The 21,796-nt window shown below is 30.2% G+C and overlaps 1 protein-coding gene across 3 annotated transcripts in view; it reads right to left on the reverse strand.

Annotated features, from left to right (window-relative positions):
- Positions 1-21,796, reverse strand: part of LOC128234052 (neural cell adhesion molecule 1-like) — a 77,156-nt gene that overhangs the window by 21,513 nt on the left and 33,847 nt on the right. For 2 of the 3 annotated variants that reach the window (XM_052948012.1, XM_052948011.1), the window contains exon 10: positions 20,931-21,044. The exons of the other annotated variant lie outside the window; for it this stretch is intronic. In XM_052948012.1, the coding sequence (XP_052803972.1) occupies positions 20,931-21,044 (114 nt within the window). The remainder of the gene's footprint in view (positions 1-20,930; positions 21,045-21,796) is intronic. 3 annotated transcript variants of the gene reach the window in all.

A 21,796-nucleotide genomic window follows, 5' to 3' on the forward strand; every position in this document is an offset into this window, starting at 1 on the left:
CTAATATCACCATTAAATGAATGAATAATGCCGGAACAATAGTGCTTCATTATAAAAGATACGATAATGTCATTCATAGGGACAGCCAACTAAGCAAGCATAACAAGATATTGCTGGAAGCGATGGATGATCCCCAAACGCCAATTGTCTATGTAAAAGCAGTCAATGTACTACAATGTGCTGGTAACGTAAATATTGATCTTAAAACATTTTATGTCATCTATCTATACACCAAGTTTCATTTGAATTCCTTCAGAAGATTCACAGATATGGCTAAAACAAGCACCCTTTTTGGAAAATATCAGGTTAGAGTGAGAACTAATAAATATGCAGGATAGGATTATGATTCCTATTACAGACAATCCTTTTATTGCCATCTATATATATTTCAAGTTTCATTTCAATCCATTTTTAGCTCTCCAAGAAATTGCCAAAAGGAAAGTTTAGGAGGAAATGATGTCCAATAATATGCAGGGCAGGATTATTGTTCTTATGCACTTCACTTCCACATATTGCCATCAATAACCAAGTTTCATTTCAGTTAGTTTAGTACATTCCAAGAAATGACACGGAAAAGCAAACATTATGGAAAACAATATAAGGTTAATGAGAGAAAACTCAATAAATATGCTGGATAGAATTGTAAGTATTATTAATGTAATTGTCATACTATAATTATCATACTAAAATTGTCATGTCTCTGCATTTTAAGTTTCATTTCAAATCCTAAAATCCTTTCAAATGACCACCCATTATCGAAAAGAATCAATTTCAGAGAATATAATGGGGAAAAACATTTACAAATGCAGATAATTATTATCGTTCTTGTGCACTGCACTTTCTCTCATTGCCATCTCTATCTATTTCACTTTAAATTCCACCCCACCCCCACCCCGATAGTACTTGTAAAGATATGACCAGTACTAACCTCGATTTTATAAAACTATCTGGTTAAGGGGAGTTTCAGTTGAGATAACTTAAAAATAATGGGCGGGATTACGGTTCTTGGGTATTGCTTCCTCATATTGCCATCAATCAATGTTTAAATCATTAATTTTCGAAACATATCAGATAAAAGGGAGATAACTAAAATATATGCAGGACAGGTTATTTAGCACTGCAAGTCCTCGTTTTTCTGTATATCTATGTTTCACTTTATTCCCTTGACTATTTTCCAAGATATAGCCTGACAGGCCCTGATAACAAAAACATAGTTAATGAGATAAAACCTAATAAATATGCATAATATGAGTATGTACTGCCCATTCTCTCACTGCCATCTACTATTTATACTATTTACTAAGTTTTATTTCAATCCAATCAGTAGTTTTGAGGTTATTTTCTGGACATGGGCGTGGTGTGCGGACGGACGGACTGGGGTCGGATAGGAAGACGGACGGACTTACAATGTGGAGACTACATGCGCTTCCCTTCAAAGGGCATAAAAAATAAAAAAACTCTGTTTTTATATATTCTAAAAATGAACTTCTCTTTGTACAATAAGTAAATAAAAGTCCAATATCACTCGAGATATCAAACCGAAATAACTCGAAAACTTGTGATATTGAGGCAGCATATTCGAAACCATTCGCTTACTCCAACATTCACCTTTATCGAAAACGGTGGTATAAACAATATTTTAATATCAGAAAAAGTAATTGAGGCAAAAGTTAATCAATCATTTTTGCATTCAGAGTAGGAAAATAAGAATACAACTTTGGAAACACAAACGCTGAACTCTTTCACAAATCAATATATGAGTAATATATTTTTCATGTCGCGGAGAGTTGAGATCAACATAATTTACAGTACTAAGTATTTATTGTACAAAAACTAAAAGACGTCTATCATGTAAAATAATGCCGTTAACAGGTCAATATCACATCCAATGACCTACCAATTGATAACATTTTGGATTAAAATGAAGATTAAAACATTAAGTTTTAATAAAAATCGTAAAGTACCGAAACCCCCTGGATTATACGTGCTAGTGGAAGGACGTGTTTTAGGGTTGCGGGCTAAAATTTGGAGTTTTAAAGAGAAAATATTATTATTACTCAATGTACTCGTATATAAGAGCTAAACCATCTGAAAGTGTTAAACATCTGAATATCATGACCATTTTTGAATCATCTGTGGACGAGTATTGACCAAAAATCAAAGCATACTTAACAAAACAGAAAGCGTTCATCAAACACTAAAAATCTGACAGTGGAATAAAAAAGGGCCAAGCAAACTGGTGTGTAAATCAAGATGTAGAAAATGCAAATAAAAGCGAACCTCGAAAACGAACACGAGAGGAATTAAGCAGCATAAGTGAACATGAGTTAAGTATATCAAACCAAAATGAAACAACAAAACAAAATAAACCAAAGAAAAAAAAGCAAAAAATCACAAGAACAGTCAGAAACTAATGAACAACAACACAAATGTCATCAAATCAATCATGAAACAACTAGACTCTATTTACAAAAACATAACCAACGTGACAGAAGCGAGGCGTAGCATAAGCTATCATAGCTTCTTTCTTCATTATGTCAAATTATTTTGTATTGTGCATATTTCATTTGTCTACCTTTTATGTATTATTACCTCCGTCAACCATATAATATTGAATAAGCTATTACTGTGTTTATCATTATAATGTTATTTTTGAGATAAATACATTTAAACCAACCAATGTGATCACAACATATGACAGATACATCAATGATATAGTGGGAAAAGTTTTTGAAAAGTAATGTGCAAAAAAAGGACTGCAAAAGATGAGGATGCCATTCAGGTAAGTGTTGACAATCTAGTCGAGAAAAAGATAAATAAAATAAAGACACGTTTTGAAAAAAGCATTGAAGTACTTGAATTAAAGTTTTTTGAAAAATCCGAAGAAAATGACAAACTCAAAAAACAAATAGATAACTTAAACAAAACAATAAATGAAAAACCCGAAGAAACAATTGATACAAATGGAATATCAAAACCCGAGAAAACGCAAAAAGAACGATCTGGAACAATACACACGAATTAACAACACCCGTATGTACGGTCTACCAGACTTGGACGAGCACGAAACTCCATCAGGCTCAATAGCAAGGATCTTAAAAGTAATGAAGAGCTTGCAGCTCGACATAAATGAAACAGATATAGATACATGGCATCGCCTTGGGAAATATGAAATAAACAAGCCCAGACCTAATATTATCAGGTTTGTGTCGATATTAACTAATGATAGGGTGATGCGACTCAAAAAGACACTCGGACAAAGGAAATTATTTGCCAATGATGACCTCACTCGTCTTAACCAGCAAGTATTTACTTCAATACGTCTTATAAATGCAAGACGAGATTAAGTCAGTGTGGATCAGGAATGGCTGCATTCCATTCAGACGCTACGACGAAACTGTTACGCACGTTGAATTTGAGGACTATGATCACTGGCTAGAATTACCTTGGCCTCAGCAGAATCGCCTATATTAGCATACTAACTTTTGTGAAACAGGATAGCTGCATTGATGACAGCAGTATAACAACACAGATCATAAGACCGAAAAGATTATATTGTCACTATCTACTGTTAAAATAACTCGTAATGGTTAAGGGGCCATTATCAAGTGTTTAATACATACTTATGTTTTATTTTATAGCATTAAGGCATAAAATGTAATTCGTCAAAACGTGTACACCAAATAATAGCTTGATCCTAATTTGAATCGTACAACACCAGTTGCTCGTTTTTCTACTGTATATGACGTTTTTCCGATTTTGCTGCTCAATTGATCAAAGTTGCATAGTACGCTTTGCACCATATAGCATATATTGGCAATTTTGTATTACAATATTTTGTTATAAGGCTTTTCTCATGTTTTGCAGCTCACTTATACCAGTGTCGTATAAACTGTTAGTTTAGGCATTTAATATGATATTTCAAAATAAATAATTTGTAACCTGTTGTCCACATCTTGTAGATAAATTGAAGTATGTCTAGTGTTCTTTTAAAATTTAAGGTAACACTGAAACAACCTTGCTACAGATTTGTTGTTGTTGTTGTTGTGTGTGTTTTTGGTAGCTGAATATTTCCTTGTGATAATTGGCATCCAATATTTCAGATAGTTATTTTATGGATATTAAAATGGTAAATATAAGCATAAATATTGAATTTTTAGCATAATAAAACATAATATATATATATATATATATATATATATATATATATATATATATATATATATATATATATATATATATATATATATATATATATATATATATATATATATATATATATATATATTTATATATATATATATATATATATATATATATACAAATTCGTTGAATTGATATCCCCCGCCTGATTAGGCAAAGTTCATGGATTGGAAATGAAAAGAAGGTGGAACATTCCTTTATTAACATGTAATATGGCTGCAGAGAACTGGACCGTTATGAACGTTGGATATAAGTTTGAGTTTGTTTGGAATTATTTGAAATAAAAGTTGTGTATATAGTGTAACATTTGTAATAGTTTCTATCAATTTGAATGATTTCAATGTGAAAGTTCAAATATGTCTGAAGTGATAACAGTAAATAGTGGAAAATGTCATTTTAAGGTACCTGTTGATCGTGTTCACTGTGTGTTATTTTGAAGCTCATAGGAGCTTCATGTTGGTGATTATTGATTATAATAGATGTTGATGGAAGTAAATCATCAACAATCATCAAAAAATACATATATTTATTATCATGTGTTCAGTCATACATGTATGAACATAATCCGACCAAACAGTGCCATGAAATGATTTCGGACAAGAGTTTAATAAGATTTGACTTATTGACCTAATTTTGTATCACATGTGACCCAGTTTTAAACATGTCAAAGAGTTCATTCAGGAAAACATTCTGATCACGTTTTATAAAAATTAGACTATGCATAATGCCTCTAATGTGTTCAAAAGATTTTTCTAAGATTTGAGCTAGTGACCTAGTTTTTGAGCCCATGTGACCCATGTTTACAAGCAGTTCATATTTCATCAAGGGGTACATCCTGACCAAGTTTAAACATAATCTGACTAATCATTACCATGATATGGTTCCTGACAAGATTTTTCTTCGATTTGACCTAGTGACTTAATTTTTGATCATATGTGACCCAGTTTTATAAACGTCCAAGAGTATATCAAGGTTAACATTTTGATTAAGTTTCATGAATATTTGACCATGTATAATCCCTCTAGTTTGTTAGAAATATTTCTTAAGATTTGACCTAGTTGCCTAGTTTTTGACCTTATGTGACCCACTTTTAGAAGTGGTATAGATTTGATCAAGGGAAACAATCTGACCAAGTTTGAACATTTTCAATGCCTACCAAGATATAGTTCCGGACGGACGGAAGGGTGGAAGGACTGAAGGACGGACGGACGGATTGACGGATGGACGGACAACGCCAAAATAATACCCCCTCCCGAAACCTTCGATTCGGCGTGGGATAACAAATGACAATTGTAATCCCAATACTCTTTTGGGACTTATTAAAGGTACTATAAGAAACGTTTCAATAAAATATGCAACTTACACAAAAGAGAGAAAGAAAAAAAAGAAAAAGAAATAATCGAAAATCAAAATCAAATTCAAAATCAAATACATCCTCATACCAATGAAGATTTTGCTTAAAAAATAATCACAATTAAACAAGAATTAGATAGTCATACAACAGCAAAAATAAATGGAATGGTTCAAAAAGCACAACACGTAGAATTTAACGAGAAAAACAGTCCATATTTTGCTAATCTCGAAAAACGTCATTACGCACAGAAAACAATAACTAAGCTTAAATCAAAACAGACTGTATTGACCGACATAAATGATATTTTAAGAGAACAATAATTTATTTACAAAAATTGGTACCAAAAAGAACACAATAGTGATATAAGTTTCTTTGAAAGTCTCTCGAGAACATTAAGCAACGAGGGAAAAAATGGTATGAGGGTAAAATAAGTGAGCACGAAAGTACAAATGTTTAAAACAAAATGAATGTAAATAAAAGCCCTGGTTCGGATGGATTATCTGTTGAATTTTATAAAGATACTTGGATATGTTAAAATTTCATTTTGTAAACTCTATTAACAATTCATTTGAAACTCAATCACTTACTGAACTGCAAAAAACAAGGTTTAATTTCGCTAATACCAAAGCAAGGAAAATATCTCAAACAACTTCAAATTTGAGCCCGATTAATCTTCTAAATATAGATTACAAAATCGCAACAAAAGACCATAGCAAATAGAATAAAGAAAATAACAGAAAATTAATATCACCAAATGTAACTGGATTTATATAAGGGAGATATATAGGGGAAAATATTAGACTAGTTCAAGAGATTATTGAATATTTGAATAACTCAAATAAATCGGGGCTTCTCATATTTGTTGATTTCGAGAAAGCGTTTGATAGCATCGATCACCAATTCCTAATTAAATGTTTGAAACACTTCAATTTCGAAGAAAAGCTTATACAGTTAGTAAACTTGTTCTATAAAGACATAAAAGGAATTATTCTTAATAATTGTCATCGCTCGGATAGTTTTACTATAGAACGAGGTGTAAGACAAGGGTATCCTTTGTCTCCTTTTCTTTTTCTAATATGCATTGAAATGCTTTCAAATTATATTGGATTATATTGGATGTTGTCCTGAAATTAAAGGTATTAAAATACAAAACTATCATATAAAACAAACATCATTTGCCGACAATGCTACGTTTTTCATTAATGAAAATGAATAGTCATATAAGATATATACAATCTAATTTATTTAATTCAAGATTTCGAAATAAGGTCTGGATTAAAATTAAATAACTCAAAAACAATAGTTTTTTAAGTATGTGACTTAAATGAAGGAAAATGTGAATGAAGTCGTTTTACCTGGACCTCAACAACTGCAAAAGCACTAGGAATTATATTTTCCAATAATTCTTTTTTGACCAACACTATTTCATCAATAGTACAGGTATTCAACAAATGTCTTAAACAATGGCAACATAGAAAATTAACACTGCTTCGAAAAGTTTATGTAGTCAAAACATTCGCCATTACAAAACTAATTTTTCCTTTAACTGTGTTACCAAATCCTGCTGATCAACTGATAACCGAAATAACAAAATCTATTTTTGCTTTTATATGGGATAATAAACCTGACAAAATTAAAAGGGACAGTTATACCTCTCCCGTGAAAATTGGGGGATAAGGTCTTTCGAATTTAAAAATAGTTATACAAGCTATTAAATCAAGCTGGTTTTAAAGATTAATTGATAATAGTAATCATGGGAAATGGAAAATATTTTTTGATAATATACTTGACAAAAGGGGTGGAAATATCATATTTGACTGTAATGAAAAATATCAAACTTTTATGTGATCAAAACATTTTTTTATCAAAACATCCTTTCATCTTGGAACATGTTTAAAAAAACAAGCCCAAACACACATTAGAAAAGTCATAATTTTGAATAAATCCGAATAAAAAAAGAATAATGAAACAATATCTTATAAAGAATGGAACAAAAAGGGGATACTCTATCTCGAACATATCTTCGACTTTAGATATAAGAAATTCTATTATTTTCATAACATCCAACTTTTAAATGAAATCCCCAATGGTGTTTATTTAAAGTATATACAACTTATCAATAATATTAATGCGAAAAGCTACAGAAACAAGCTCAGCAGCAAAAAGTTAAAACATAAACCCGGTTTAATGGCACTGGGTAAACGCCAAAGACATAGAACATAAAATCACAAACAAGAAACATGGACGAACAGTACAAACAGCACAGTGCATACATATACTATATATAAAAAAATAGGTATGTTTATCACGGATTGTTAGGTACCGCCTTGGAACGGTCAGTAACATGTAAATTTATCATAATATACCGCAATATATGAAAAACGAACTTAAAATATCAGATATTACAGTTCCGGCTGAACAAAATTCGATATTGGTAAAAGACCCCAAAAAATATTACACAGTTTTTGTATAATAAACATATTCAAAATAATACTATTGGAATATAACATAAACAACTATGGGAAAACTCTTTCAACAAAATATTTAATTGGAAGGAAGAATATTCACTGCCATTTATTGCAACAATCGACAAATGTTTACGAGCCTTTCAGTTTAAGATAATCAACAGAAGTATACCAACACATCGATTTAAATGAAAACTATCCAATTCTCGTTTATGCAACTTGTGTTCCAGCTTTGAGGAAACAATAAACCACATGTTCTGGGAGTGCTATATCATACATGACCTGGAATGATTTGAAACGCTTTCTCCACTCAAAATAAATTATAATTTAACTCAATTTAAAAAAAAATGTTTTATTAGGAATCAACGTTGAAAGAAATTATAGCTTCATAGTTATTCTTCTAAAATACTACATTTTCTGTTTAAAAAACAGAAAAACAATTCCTAACTCTCGCAATTTTGAAATATACTTATATATTCAAATCAATATTGAACCTGAAATAGCTATAATGATAGATAAACTTAATGTCCATTTGCAAAAATGGGCTTTTCTTATATAATAATCAGATATATAATACATTTTAGAAGGCCAGTTTGTCTCTTTCTTGTCTCTTTCTTTTTAATTTAAATCTTTTTATGGGCATTTTCTTTTTAATTGTTTTGTCGCCCAACCCCTTTTTTCTATATCGAAAAAAAAAAGCATACGCCAGACGGGTCGAGAAAAAGACACAGACCCGAAGAAGGGCGCTGGTGTTATACGACTCGCTTTATATCGACTCTAATCCCGTGAAGGACGCTAAATGGAATCAATGTTTTAATTTAGAACTGTTATGGGCTGAGCCCTGCAAGGCGGGAAGACCCAAACTTTCATTCTTTTCTTGAAAACAAATGGTGCAATAGTTCATCTTGGACTGGTAAATCTAGCAATATTGATATTTCAGTATACCACTGTTATAATCATTATATGGTAATTTATGTTCGCAAAAGTATGACGGAAGGTATAACGGTTTTTAAAATACTCATGATACAATAAAAAAAGCATTTCTTTTCTAATGATACTGATAAACAGCACTGTACATGTCGAGTGATTCATCACCGATTTCTAAATTGATAGACACTGTTCAGTTTGTAGGTCTCGAGAAAATAAACCAATACAGGCATTTGAAAGATTCTGGTGATTTAAATGCCCGAAACTCATGTTAATCAGACTTAATTTATTATTTTTCGAAATTTCAGGGAGTTTCGATCATACACCGTCATTTGGTATTGTTTGAAACAAACATGTATTTAAAGAAATACCGTATATAAGCGATTTTTTTAAAAGGGGTGATAAAGAAAATGCTGCATTTAGAAATGGAGTTATTGCTAGGCCTGTAGATTTTGAAAATCTCGTGTAAAATAGTGATGTACAAAGTGAGATAAATATTAACAATATATTGAATTGTTTTACGGATATTGTTTGTTTACTCGTTCAGCATATCATATATAACCCTTATATAAATGCTTTGAATAATGTAATATAACTGATTCACATAGTGATATAGACATAGTTGAATTGTGTAAATAGAAACGTTTGTATAAACATGCTTTGCCAAAGAAACGTCGAGTTTTTTAATTTAAATGTTTTAAAGAGTTAGAAAATTTTGAAACGTTAAAGGCCTAAAGATTATTTGAAATACTTTCGTTCGTTAAAACAAAATAATAATTTTAATTTGTCATTGGAGGATTTTAAAAAAAGATTTCGAGCAAATATTTGCTGATATGAACCATAAGTAGGAATCTGAAAACTTTAACATGAACTACGATTTCAATGAATTTAGTAATTTTTATTTTGAGAAGAGTTAATCCCCGTGAGACCAAGATAACCCAAAAGCGACGAGGTTGCTTTGCTTAAGAAGAGTAAATCACCGGGAGAGGGAGTACCAAATTTAGTATTTAATTGAAGCATGTGGTATTTTATGGGAAAATATTAAAAATATTTTCAAATAGCATTTGAACCTCCTCCAAAAAGCATTTAAATTGTCCGATTGCTTGGATGAATGATAAACATCTTGTATATTTTTCAAATATTTTACATCTTTTTATAATCAGCGTATATCAAAATGGTGTGAAGAGTAAAATGTTATTTATGATGCACAATTGAAGAGGTCGGTTTACAATTGACGCACTTTTATTATTCACTCAATTCTTCAAAAATATGTTCCTTTGAACAAACGTTTGTATTGATATTTTGTTGACATTGACCGTTGTTTAAATTCCATATATTTCAGTGCGTTATTGTTGAAGTTGACAAAATTCAATATTGATCGCTGTAGGCTAAATGCAGGGGTATAATGCCCCCGTTAATGTTTTTTCTATTCAGTGAAGACTTATTATTATTAAATATATTTACTCAATAGAAATTATTTTGGGTTAGATATACAGGACATATATTCAGGATATATGATTTAATTGTTATTTGCCGATGATATGGTTAAATAAAATAAAACTCTTTGATATTTACACATCTGTCACTAGATTGTTTACATAATTATGGTAGCTGGGATTTAGAAGTTAATTGTTTTTTGGGTTTTTTTTCGAAAAAGAGTAGATACCAAACGAAATGCGATTGTGTATAAGCAAATTAAACAAGTTTATATTGTTAACGATTTCAAACATTTATGTGTTACATTAATTTACACTAGTAATTTAATTTGTATTACTCAAACTCTGGATGGTAAAGGTTTAAAAAAACCTTATCATTTGTAGTAAAATTTAAAAAGAAATGAATGTTAACCCAGGGTCGCATTGCAGATGTTCGATAATTCTGTTTCATCTGTTACAGATTTTTAAATATGGGGATTTACAAAATATACACAGTTTGAGAGGATACATTTGAAGTTTGCAAAACTATAGTTCGTGTTAGAAAATCAGCTTCAAACGCAGTCGTATATTGTGAAATGGGTAGGTACCCGTTGCATATTTAAACGGTATATTGTTTAAACTTACGATATGTGGTAAAATAGTTATTCGATCGGTTTTAGAAAATGCTATGTTAGATAGTGATAATGATTAAACAAACTGGTTTCGTAAATAATGTAAAGAAACCTTCACACACGATATGGGTTTTTTACAATTTATGGTGTAATGAGGCACCTATACACAAACAAATCCTTGTATTTTTAAAAAAAACGTCTTACAGACGAAAATCTTCTACAGTGGCAAGAAAATGTAAGTAAAAATAGTGTTTCAACTGTGTATAGAGAACTTTAAACTTCATTTGAATTTGAATCTTATTTAGAAAATATCGCGTCCAACAATTGCTGTAACAAAAGCACGTATATATTATTTTTGTATTATTAAATATTCCACATTACACAATACAATTAATCACAAATACACGTTTTGTAAAACATATGATGTTTATCATGTAATGCTTATTTAAGAAGTGAGAGTGGTGCCCATACAGAAAAGAATAGACATTTTTATACTGTTAACCAAACTGATAAAAAAGAAAAAAAGACAAAACAAAATGGCGAGATCAATTTTTAACTAAAATAAAATATATTAACAGGTTAATAAAGCATTTATAAATAAATGTAATTTTTCTTTTAATAAATGTCATTTTAGCTCGTTGACTGTTAATTTGTCATTCAAGAATGCAATTCAATGTTCGATTTTGTATCGCAAACCTATGCAGTTTTTGATAGCTGTAAAAGTTTGAGTAATATCTCTAAGCTTCATAAAGTATATAAAATATTTCAACAACACAATCAAGAAATTAGTAAGACGACTAACTTATGGTTTTAATATTTAGACAAATTGGGAAATTTATTGACAAGAATATGTTATTAAGATTGTTCCACAATTTTTGTACAAGTTTACATTTCCAAAAAAGAAGTTACATTGTCTGTTTATATTCTGAACAGAATTGGCATAAGCTGGGGGTTTTGAGCTTGCATTGATATCTGTTTGTTGGTATAAGTCTATAAATGTATTTGTACTGGAATGTTCTTATTGTTGAATCAATGGTGCATATCAATGACAATGTAAATATTTTACTCCACACATATGTCCCGAAATTTGTTCCTAGAATTTGATTCCTTTTATCTTTTCTACCATGGTTTGCTTTAAGGGTTTTTATTTGTATTGTATACATAATTTTATTCGGTTTTTGCTAAGTATTTTCAACCTTTTGAATAAGTGAGACTATGTCATGAATTACTGACTCCTCTTCCAATTTATGTTTTATCTTACTCGGTATACTAGCCATTAGCTAGTAATACTTGAGGAAATCAGAATTGCCTATGGTATAAATATGTTTTATCTCGTCAAATGTATAGAATTCTTTTGATCTGTAATAAAAGATATTCAAAGATATGTTGGACAAATTTGATACCTTTATCATATCATTTATTATAGCATACACTTTGTTCATTTACCATAATATTATTTTACTTGGGCTATTATTTCCAATATATTTGCTTATTTCAGATCATGATCAGAGTACTTCAGCTAAAAAATCATATTTGTGTGCAATGATGTTTATTGTTTCTTCGTCGATATTACTTTCAAAAACCAAGCTGCCTCCAAATTTATGTAAAGCGTCATAGTAAAAGGTTTTGTATTGATGTCATTTTGTATTATCCAGAAGTCTCGTCACCCATGACGCTTTGATCATTTTATTTAACATATAACTTAATATTTGACGTAGTATTTAGGTGATGAAGGTAGAACTGTCATGGGATAGATAAGTTTGGAAGCGCTAATGTTTTCACTGCTGTAACTTTTCCCAAAAGCGTCAGTTTTCTGTGTTGCCAACTTTTGAGACAATTCTTGAAACTTTGTAGCTTTGTTGTGAATCCTATTGCTATTGCTCTTGTTAAGAGCGATTCCAAGTATTTTGGCTTCATGCCTGTCGTTTTGATACTTATAACCATCTAAGTATGCAATATATGATGATGTTAAACTCCCACTCTTAAGATTGTAGATTCTGATGAATTTATTTTAGGCTAGATATTTTTCCAAGGTCATCTATTGAGTTTATCAAAGTTTCGAAAGATGTTTTGGATCCATCATTAATATATGTAGCATCGTTAGCAAAAATAGATTGTTTTATTTCATTGTTATAAAGTTGTATCCCTTTAATGAGTTTATTTTTCTGTATTGTATTAGATAGCAGTTTAATACAAATGAAAAATATAGAAGAAGATAGGGGCAGCCTTGTCTTACGCCTCGCCCAATTTGAAATTCTTTTGAGAGAAAACCATTAATAATTATAACACTATTGATATCATTATAGAAAAGTTTGACCCAGTTTAATAAGCTTTCAGCAAAATTTAAATGATCTAGACATTTTAGTATAAATTCGTGGTTTGAAGTATCATAAGCTATTTTAAAATCTATTAATCGTATGTTTTCGGAAAGTGTTCTTCCATGAACAAAACCTGTTTGAAAAGGACTTACAACTTAATTAAAATTATTTTCATTCTTTTTAAAATGGATTTTGTTGCTATTATATAGTCTACATTACGTTGCCTTGTTTTTTTAATTAACGAAATCAGACCTTGTTTCATAAGAGGAGATAAATTACCTTCTGTAAAACATTGATTAATAGCATTGACAAAGAATGTTTTTATATCGTTCCAAAATATCTTATAAAAGTGAAACAATCAGACCCTGGGCTTTTTTGTTGTTTTTTCATCTCTTTTAACGCTTCTTTGCATTCGTATTCTGTTAAAAAAACCTTCGCACCAAGCTTCATCTTCATCATTTAATTTGGCAATTGGTATTGAGAAAAACTCACTATTGTTATCAAAATCAATATCATCTTTTGTGTATAATTTCTTTTTTTCAATTTTATTTTCTCAAATATACATGAACATCATATATATATTCATAACGTATACAAAAGTCGTGTTCCAAATTAAATCATGAAGACAATATTTGGGTTTTTCTGTTTTTTGGGTGTTAGTTAAGAAAGTAAGAAATGTTAGATAGAAGAAGGCCAGAAAGCAATGTTGATGAAATTCACATTCTTACATTGGTGTAAACATGCGGTATTCATGAACTAAGCTTATTAAGTACTAGGATCCATCTACCATTAAATGTATGCAATTTATTTTTGGCCATAGCTTCCAGATTGCAGTATCTTTGAAAAATATGGAACAAAGGCCTTTCAAAGATAAAGTATTTTGCAAGAAGTATAACGAAGTTAATTGCATATTCATAATTTTCATTTAAAGACTTAAAGTTACAAAAAGTGACCTCACTGTAATTTATTGTCGAAATACCAACCTCAAATATGCGTGTAAGAAAGCGTGTTATTTTGTTCCAGAATATTTGGGTGGAATGGCACTCCCAAAACATATGTTTGTTCGAATCTATATACATTGAGCAAAAATCACAAAGATTGCAAGAACTAACATTGTATCGATAAAGTGTACTATTATCAGGCAGTATTCTAAGAAGAAATTTGTACTGAAATGCTCTTAATTTGGTATCAATGCAAAGTTTGAATGATTGGGTATAAATGTTTTTCCAATTTATATCATTAACGCTTAGTTCTGCCTCCCATATTCCTTCTTTTCCATTTTGCACTGGTTTTTGGTTTAAAATGAGTTTCTGGTATACCAGCTTGCACATTTTAGTATTTTCAGTCACCTTATTTAAAAAAAAACGTAGGTACATTGTAATTCATTTCCTCTAATTTTACTTTCGATTTCCAATTTTGAGAAATACACTTCAAAAGCGTGTAATATTTCATGTAATCACGTTGGTTAATATCGTATAGTCTGTGTAGATCCTCAAAATTTGTAAAACTGTTTTTGTTGAAAGTTATACAGATACTCAATGTATTGTACACCTTTGCTGTACCAATTCTTATAGAAAAGATGTGTCATCGTTTTGTTGTCTGATGTAACTATTGTTCCAAATAATTTCTTTCGCTATAAAGTTTACTTCTTTCTAAACGTTACACTTGCCAATGATTTAATTATATAACGAAGAAATTTCGCTTTTATTTCAAGCCTATCAATTTTATTTGGGTCTAGATTACATTTGAAAATAAAATCTTTTCCAAATCTAACCATCATATTTTCATATATTTTTACCCATTTTGAATCTTTTTCAAACAGCATTCGTTTAACCCAACTTGATTTTATTGCTCATTCGAATTTTAATATGTCTAGCATTTTTAAACCTCCATTTTTATAACTTTGTATAATTTGATTTCTTGAAACTTTATCAGGTTTATTGTCCCATAAATGTTTCAACATTTTTTGTTTAATATCATTTAAAAACGTATGTGAGGGTGATTCTAGTACTGTTAATGGGTACAATCACTTTAGAATTGCAAACGTTTTCAGAACTGTTATTTTTCCTAAAAGCGAAAGATTCCATTTTTCCCATTTTTCTAAACAGGCTTCGAATTCCAGCATTTTATCTTTGAAATTAAATTCATTTATGACTTTTGAAATGTTACTGAATATAATTCCTAGTGCCTGCGCTGTGTTCATGGTACGTTCGAAATTGCTGTCGCAGTATCTAGTTTTGTTATCTTTCGGTGATCCTAGTCTTAAAATTGAGCACTTTGATTTGTTTAGAGTTAATCCTGATATACTTCCATAATTCGCTAAAGTTTTAATAAGAGTGTCGAAGGATTTTTTTTAACCATCTAAAATGAAACTAGCATCGTCCGCAAATAGACTTTATTTTATGTCAATATTGTTTACCTTTATTCCTTTGATATTCTCATTTTTATCGATTTCAATAGACAATAGTTCGATGTAACAAATGAATAAATACGGGAAAAGAGGGCATCCTTGTCTCACACATTTACGTATATTAAAGAACTTGGATAAAAAAAACCGTTATTCGTAATACAACCTTTGGCATCTGAATACAATAGTTGAACCCATTTTATTATATCGTTGCCGAAATTGAACTTTTTAAGGCATTTTGTTAAGAAATTGTGATAGAGGCTATCAAAGGCTTTATTAAAATCAGAAAAGAATATCAAACCTTTTTTTATTATTTTCATTTGTCAAATCAATTACTTCTTGAAGAATTCTGACATTTTCCCCAATACATCTCCCCTTGATAAAACCTGTCTGATCACAACTTATAATCTTCTGTAAGAATGGTTTGACTCTATTGGCAATTAACTTTGAAGTTATTTTATAATCTATATTAAGAAGCGAAATTGGTCTCTAATTGTTTATTTGAGTTATATCTTATCTTTTTTCGGAAGATTCATATTTAGTAAGATCTTCCTGCCTATGATCTTCATTTGAAAGACAGTTATTCTCATTTTGAAAGTAGGAGGTATTTTCTGGATATTCTATATAGTCATCCTTCTTATAAAGTGATTCATAAAATGATTTTGCATGAGCTAGAACTAGATTATTATCTCATACAAGATTGACATTTATGTTTAGGTGGTTCATTGTTTTTGTTGTGATCGTTTATTCTCTAAATTTGCAAAATATTTGGTATTTTTTCAAACCCTTCGATCCATTCGGCTTTTGATCTAAATAATATCCCTTTTATCTTTTCTTCGTTAAGTTTGTTTAATTTTTCTTTTTCTTTGTTTAATTTATCTAGATTTTCATTTGTTTGTGAACTATAAAGGTCGGTTTCCATATCTCGTATATTCTGTAATATTATGTTTTCTTCTTTTAAATCATTATTTCTTTTAAAGACTGAATATTTTATAGAATCGTCTCTGATTCTTCCTTTAATAACCTCCCAGAGTGTATCAGGGTTCGAATTTCCGTTACATTCTACAATTTCAATAATTGATTGCCGAATTTTACTTATATTAATTTCATCTTTTAATAATGAATTGTTAATTTTGAAATAGCCTCGTCCGCGGTTATCTTGAACTTCATTTAAGGCTAATGTTACAATTGAATGATCCGATTTAAAACCAGGCTTTATTTCGCAAGTTGAAGTGATGTTTGTTAGCTCTGATGATGACAAGAAATTGTCTAATCTACAGAATATTGGTGGCTTTGTATTTGAATGCCATTTTCTTGTAGGGGTTTAAGACACGCCAAATATCTTCTAAATCGTAGGGGTACATTATTTGTTTTAATTAATGTGAACATTTGATATGTGTGTTCTGACAACCATTAAGTTTATCATATTTAAAATCGAGAATTGTGTTAAAATCACCACCTATTAGTTTTATCTGAATTTTCTTCCAGCAGTTTTTCTACATGATGCAAAACATCCGTATCATCAGTATTTGGCGCATATGTATTTCTTATATCGATATCTATGCTGCCTATCGTTAGTGATAACATTTGTAAACGACCTGTTATTATTTCTTTATAATCTATGTAACTATGGGATAAAATAGAATTTAAAAAAATACCAACCCCTTTGCTATTTGTGCTATCTCCACTTAAGAAAAGTTCACCACATTTCGCCCCATTTGTATTTATTGTCAGCATTGGAGTAATGTATTTCTTTTACAAGAATATTGAATATGTTTGAGCTATTAACCAATTTAGGACATCATTACGTTTTGTTCTAGCTGCTAGTCCCTTAACATTAAATATGCATATTTTTATAGTCATAACAGTACCGAATATTTCGTGTAAAAAAAACACATCCACATTGTGCTATAAAGAGTAGTGGGAAGTAGAGTGAAAGAGAGTGGTATGCATAACATATGATACGACGTATAACATGTTTGATGTGTGGACAAATGGATCTTGTTGACGTAACTGGTTTTGTAAGTTTTTAGATAAATTTACTATTGCGTATAAACGATTTGTAATTCAAAGCAGTCAGACTTAGTTTAAAACAAAATAACAGCAGAAAACAACAGAAAACAATGCAGAGCTGTCATTCAATTGTATAATCTAAGAGTGCGTAGTCAGTTACATTTTAGTAAATAATACTTTAGGGATAAGGCTATTTAGTACATTGAAATAACAACTTGACTTGAGGTTAAACAAACTAGTGGAAAGGCTAGTCAGTCTAGGTTAAGAAAGATATACTAATTGCTAAAAGCGAAAATGATTTTGGAATGACATTATATTATTTGTTTTTGTTCAATAAGTTGACATATTCTATCCAACATGAAGCAAAAAGGAATAGATAACTGAAAACCCTAACATCGTGCCGATATCAAAAGATAAATACAATGTAGTAGAACGATGTATCCATTAACATTAACAATCTTCAGTATGTGAGAACTACTTATTATACAAATCCATCTAGAATTTACAAACGTGTATTATAACTAAGATACAATATAATACTACACTGAGTAAGCCTATATCACATGACAAACTAAATGATTTACATGAACCATGCACAAATTATTTTGTTTTGAAATTAAAAATGATTATTTTATAACTCTTTATCTAGACTGTTTTAAATGTGCAATTCCACCATGCACAAATGATTTGTTTTGTCATTATAAATGTTATATTGTATAACTCTTTATCTAAACTGTTTTAAATGCGGAATTCCACCCAGTGTAATAATGCGCTTATCTAATCTATATATACCTTTGCTTGACCGAAATTGCTATTTGAAAGCCTGAAAGTGTCAAGCATAAAAGAACATGGATAGTGTATGTAACAATGAAAAATACTTATACAAATTAATTTTTATCATTCACTGTTATCCTTTTATAATAAAAGAAAAAAACAACATTGGAAGTAAAAACCGTATATGTATATTTATTATAAGTATTAAGGGGTGGATTGCTCAAAGGCAGTAAATAAACATTGGTTTTTCAACAATAACAAAGAAAGAACACTATTCGTAATCCTAAAAAAACTTTCAGACGATAATAATGCATGTACTTTTTCATTGACAGTAAACAAACATTCAGTAACAAAGACCAGGATTTTGTTCATCATTACAAATCCCTTAGCATTTAAAGTATTAAAGTATCAATGTATGAATACAATCAATATTGCTACAGTTTAAAACATACAAAGGGATTAAATATTAACTTTATCAGATTATCATGTTACTAGACAGGTGAAGGTGTAATCTATACTTGTAATAAAAAGTTCCGCCGGTGAAGAAACAGACTGGGGTTTACATTGTTCTTATTTATGAAAACGCCAAGGTAAATCTATCCAATGGTCATAGTATTCATACTTGACAGGATGCACTTGGTCATTTAAGTTTTTGTAGAAAATCTTTCCTCAACTAAACCATGCTTCACTCACTTCGTCAATCATTTTCTTTTTCACACTCATTAGCACGTGCAAGTTCAGCTGTGTCAAGTCATCGTTTATAAAGACCCCAGTGCCCCGAAGATTTCTACGGTTTCGCATAATACACATTTAATTGAATCTTGAAACTAGTTTGACGATCACATCCCTGTTTTGTGACTTCTTGTTTGGCAGTATATGTGCCATGTCTACATCACTTGCCTTGAACTCAATACTAATCTTTTCTGTATAATTTCTTGTAGAATTTCCGTTGAGCATGCAATATTTCTGAAGGTTTACTAATAATTTTATTGTCAACTTTTAAAGTGTGTATTGTTTTCATTTCTGCAGGCCGTTTTTCAAAGTTTGCAAAGTATTTTTCCTCATTATTTTCCACATGTCGAGCTTTTGCTCACAAAATAAGTTCGTTTATTCTTTTAGTGAGTATCTCGTCCAATTCACCTTTAAGTTTTGAAATCGCTTCTATAATTTGGTTACTTTCATTCTCTGTATTATTTAGTTTTTGTTCTAAATTACATATATATCGTTTATTATGTTTTTTCTCTTTTCCGTTTATTTTCGCTTTAAATTTGATGAAAACTTATTGCTGAGTTTCTTATGTTTTATTTTAATATCTCCCAAAAAGTTATGGGGTTTGTTTCCTTATTGACCTCAGCAGTGTTTGTTATTGTATCTTTTATAAGTTGTTGGTATTCGCTAATTATTGAATTCACCATCTTAAACAGAAATTGCAAGACAAAAATAAAATGTAAGCATAATGTTTTTACTCATTACACGTATACATTCTTATAACTTTATAATACATAATACATTCATGTTCTATACAATATTGAAGTCACACGGATAGTTCACCTTAAGTTTTTGATTATTCACCAAGAACAGAAACAATCTTCAAAATTAGCCTATAATTTGTATAAGTTTTCCAAAAGCACCTGCTTATAATGTTTCGTGAACACCAAAGTTTTAACATAGCTTTATCATCAAAATATATCAAGCAAACAGAACACTCTTAACTTAAATACTCAAGTAAATTGGTAATGAAATAAGAAGGGAATGGTATTGCTCGAACATTATAGTTACCTCGCGATATATCATTTGTTGACAAAAACAAATCCATAAATACTTATAGTCATTTTTAAATGAAATAGTATGTTAATCTTGGATATAGTCTTATACGGATAAAGATACTTAAATAACTCTTGTTTTCCCTCTCTGTGCTTCATTGCATTTTATGCTTTTGCTATTTTTAAAATGAATACCTAAAAATGATACCGGTAAAATGTTGGGTAAACAGGTTCTTAAAATTCACATTTTTATGCAGTAATGACAAGTCTGATTGTTATAATTTTAAGGTCCTTGCGAAGGAAGGTTTGCTGTCTTCGATACTGGTCTTTAAAACCACAAAATCAACTATTTAAGAATGATTCTATAATAATAAAAACGTACAACTTAGTAATATCCCATTAAAAATATTACATTTAGTATTGTCCGAGTTTACTTTATTGTCCCTTTTTGCCTTAAGTTTATACATGGATAACTCAGTTACGACGGTTAAAATTGTAGGCACTTATCTATTAAAAGAGCTGGTCCATCTTTCCCAAATCGTGATATTCCTGATTTTCAAAAATATTACATATTATAGAACAGTACATCGGATAAAACATACATCCGAAAGTTTTACAACCATTAACGTAAAGTGTAATTTATGTGTTTGATCACGTACCGACATTTCTGAATTTTATTACGCCCAATATAACGCCTCCAATAATCAACACTGCACAAATGCTGCTACCGATTGATCCTCCGACTATAGCAGCTGATGGGCCGTCTGGATATACTTGATAAAATAAAAACAACATGTATGTGGCTAAGACAATAGACAAGACCAAGAAATATTCAATCAACAATCAATAAGACATAGGAAATTAGAGTAAGTTAATAAAGAAATTATTCTATGCCGCAAAGATCAGAGTCAGGTAACAAGACCAAACACGTCACACTGAAAACAGAGATTACATGAACGTTTAAAAAAATCATTATTTACTAAATAGCACGTTATGTCATTGATAGCAAAGCCGCAAAGTTTATTGCCGAGTCGGCGAGTATGTCTTTGGCGTTGCCCATTGCCACTAAACCGGGTTTATGTTTAAACTTTTTGCTACTGAGCATGTTTCTGTAGCTTTTTGCATATATATTCATATATGAATACATAGACACAAATTCTAGGGACAACAACATATAGCTAATGCAGAATAGGATACATACAATGCTGTTTTACAATAGGTTACAATTGTTTTTCCTCTTTAAATAATTTAACTAAAATTTTCGATAATGTATTTATAATGTTACAATTATTTAGGTAAAGCCACGCCCTATTCCATTTGTGGAGAATATCATTGAATATTGAGTAGTTAATAGTGGTATATAACAAGTTATATCAGATTCTTAGTGAAAATTTCATGCATATTATATTAACTACATGCTTAGCATTTGATCACAAAGGATGTTTTGAATCCTAATAAAACGCTGCAATAGAACGACATAATATTACCTCCAAATTCTACCAAATATCTATGAAGCTCGTCCATT

The sequence above is a fragment of the Mya arenaria genome, chromosome 5 (genome assembly GCF_026914265.1).
Source record: "Mya arenaria isolate MELC-2E11 chromosome 5, ASM2691426v1".
Taxonomy (NCBI): Eukaryota; Metazoa; Mollusca; class Bivalvia; order Myida; family Myidae; genus Mya; species Mya arenaria.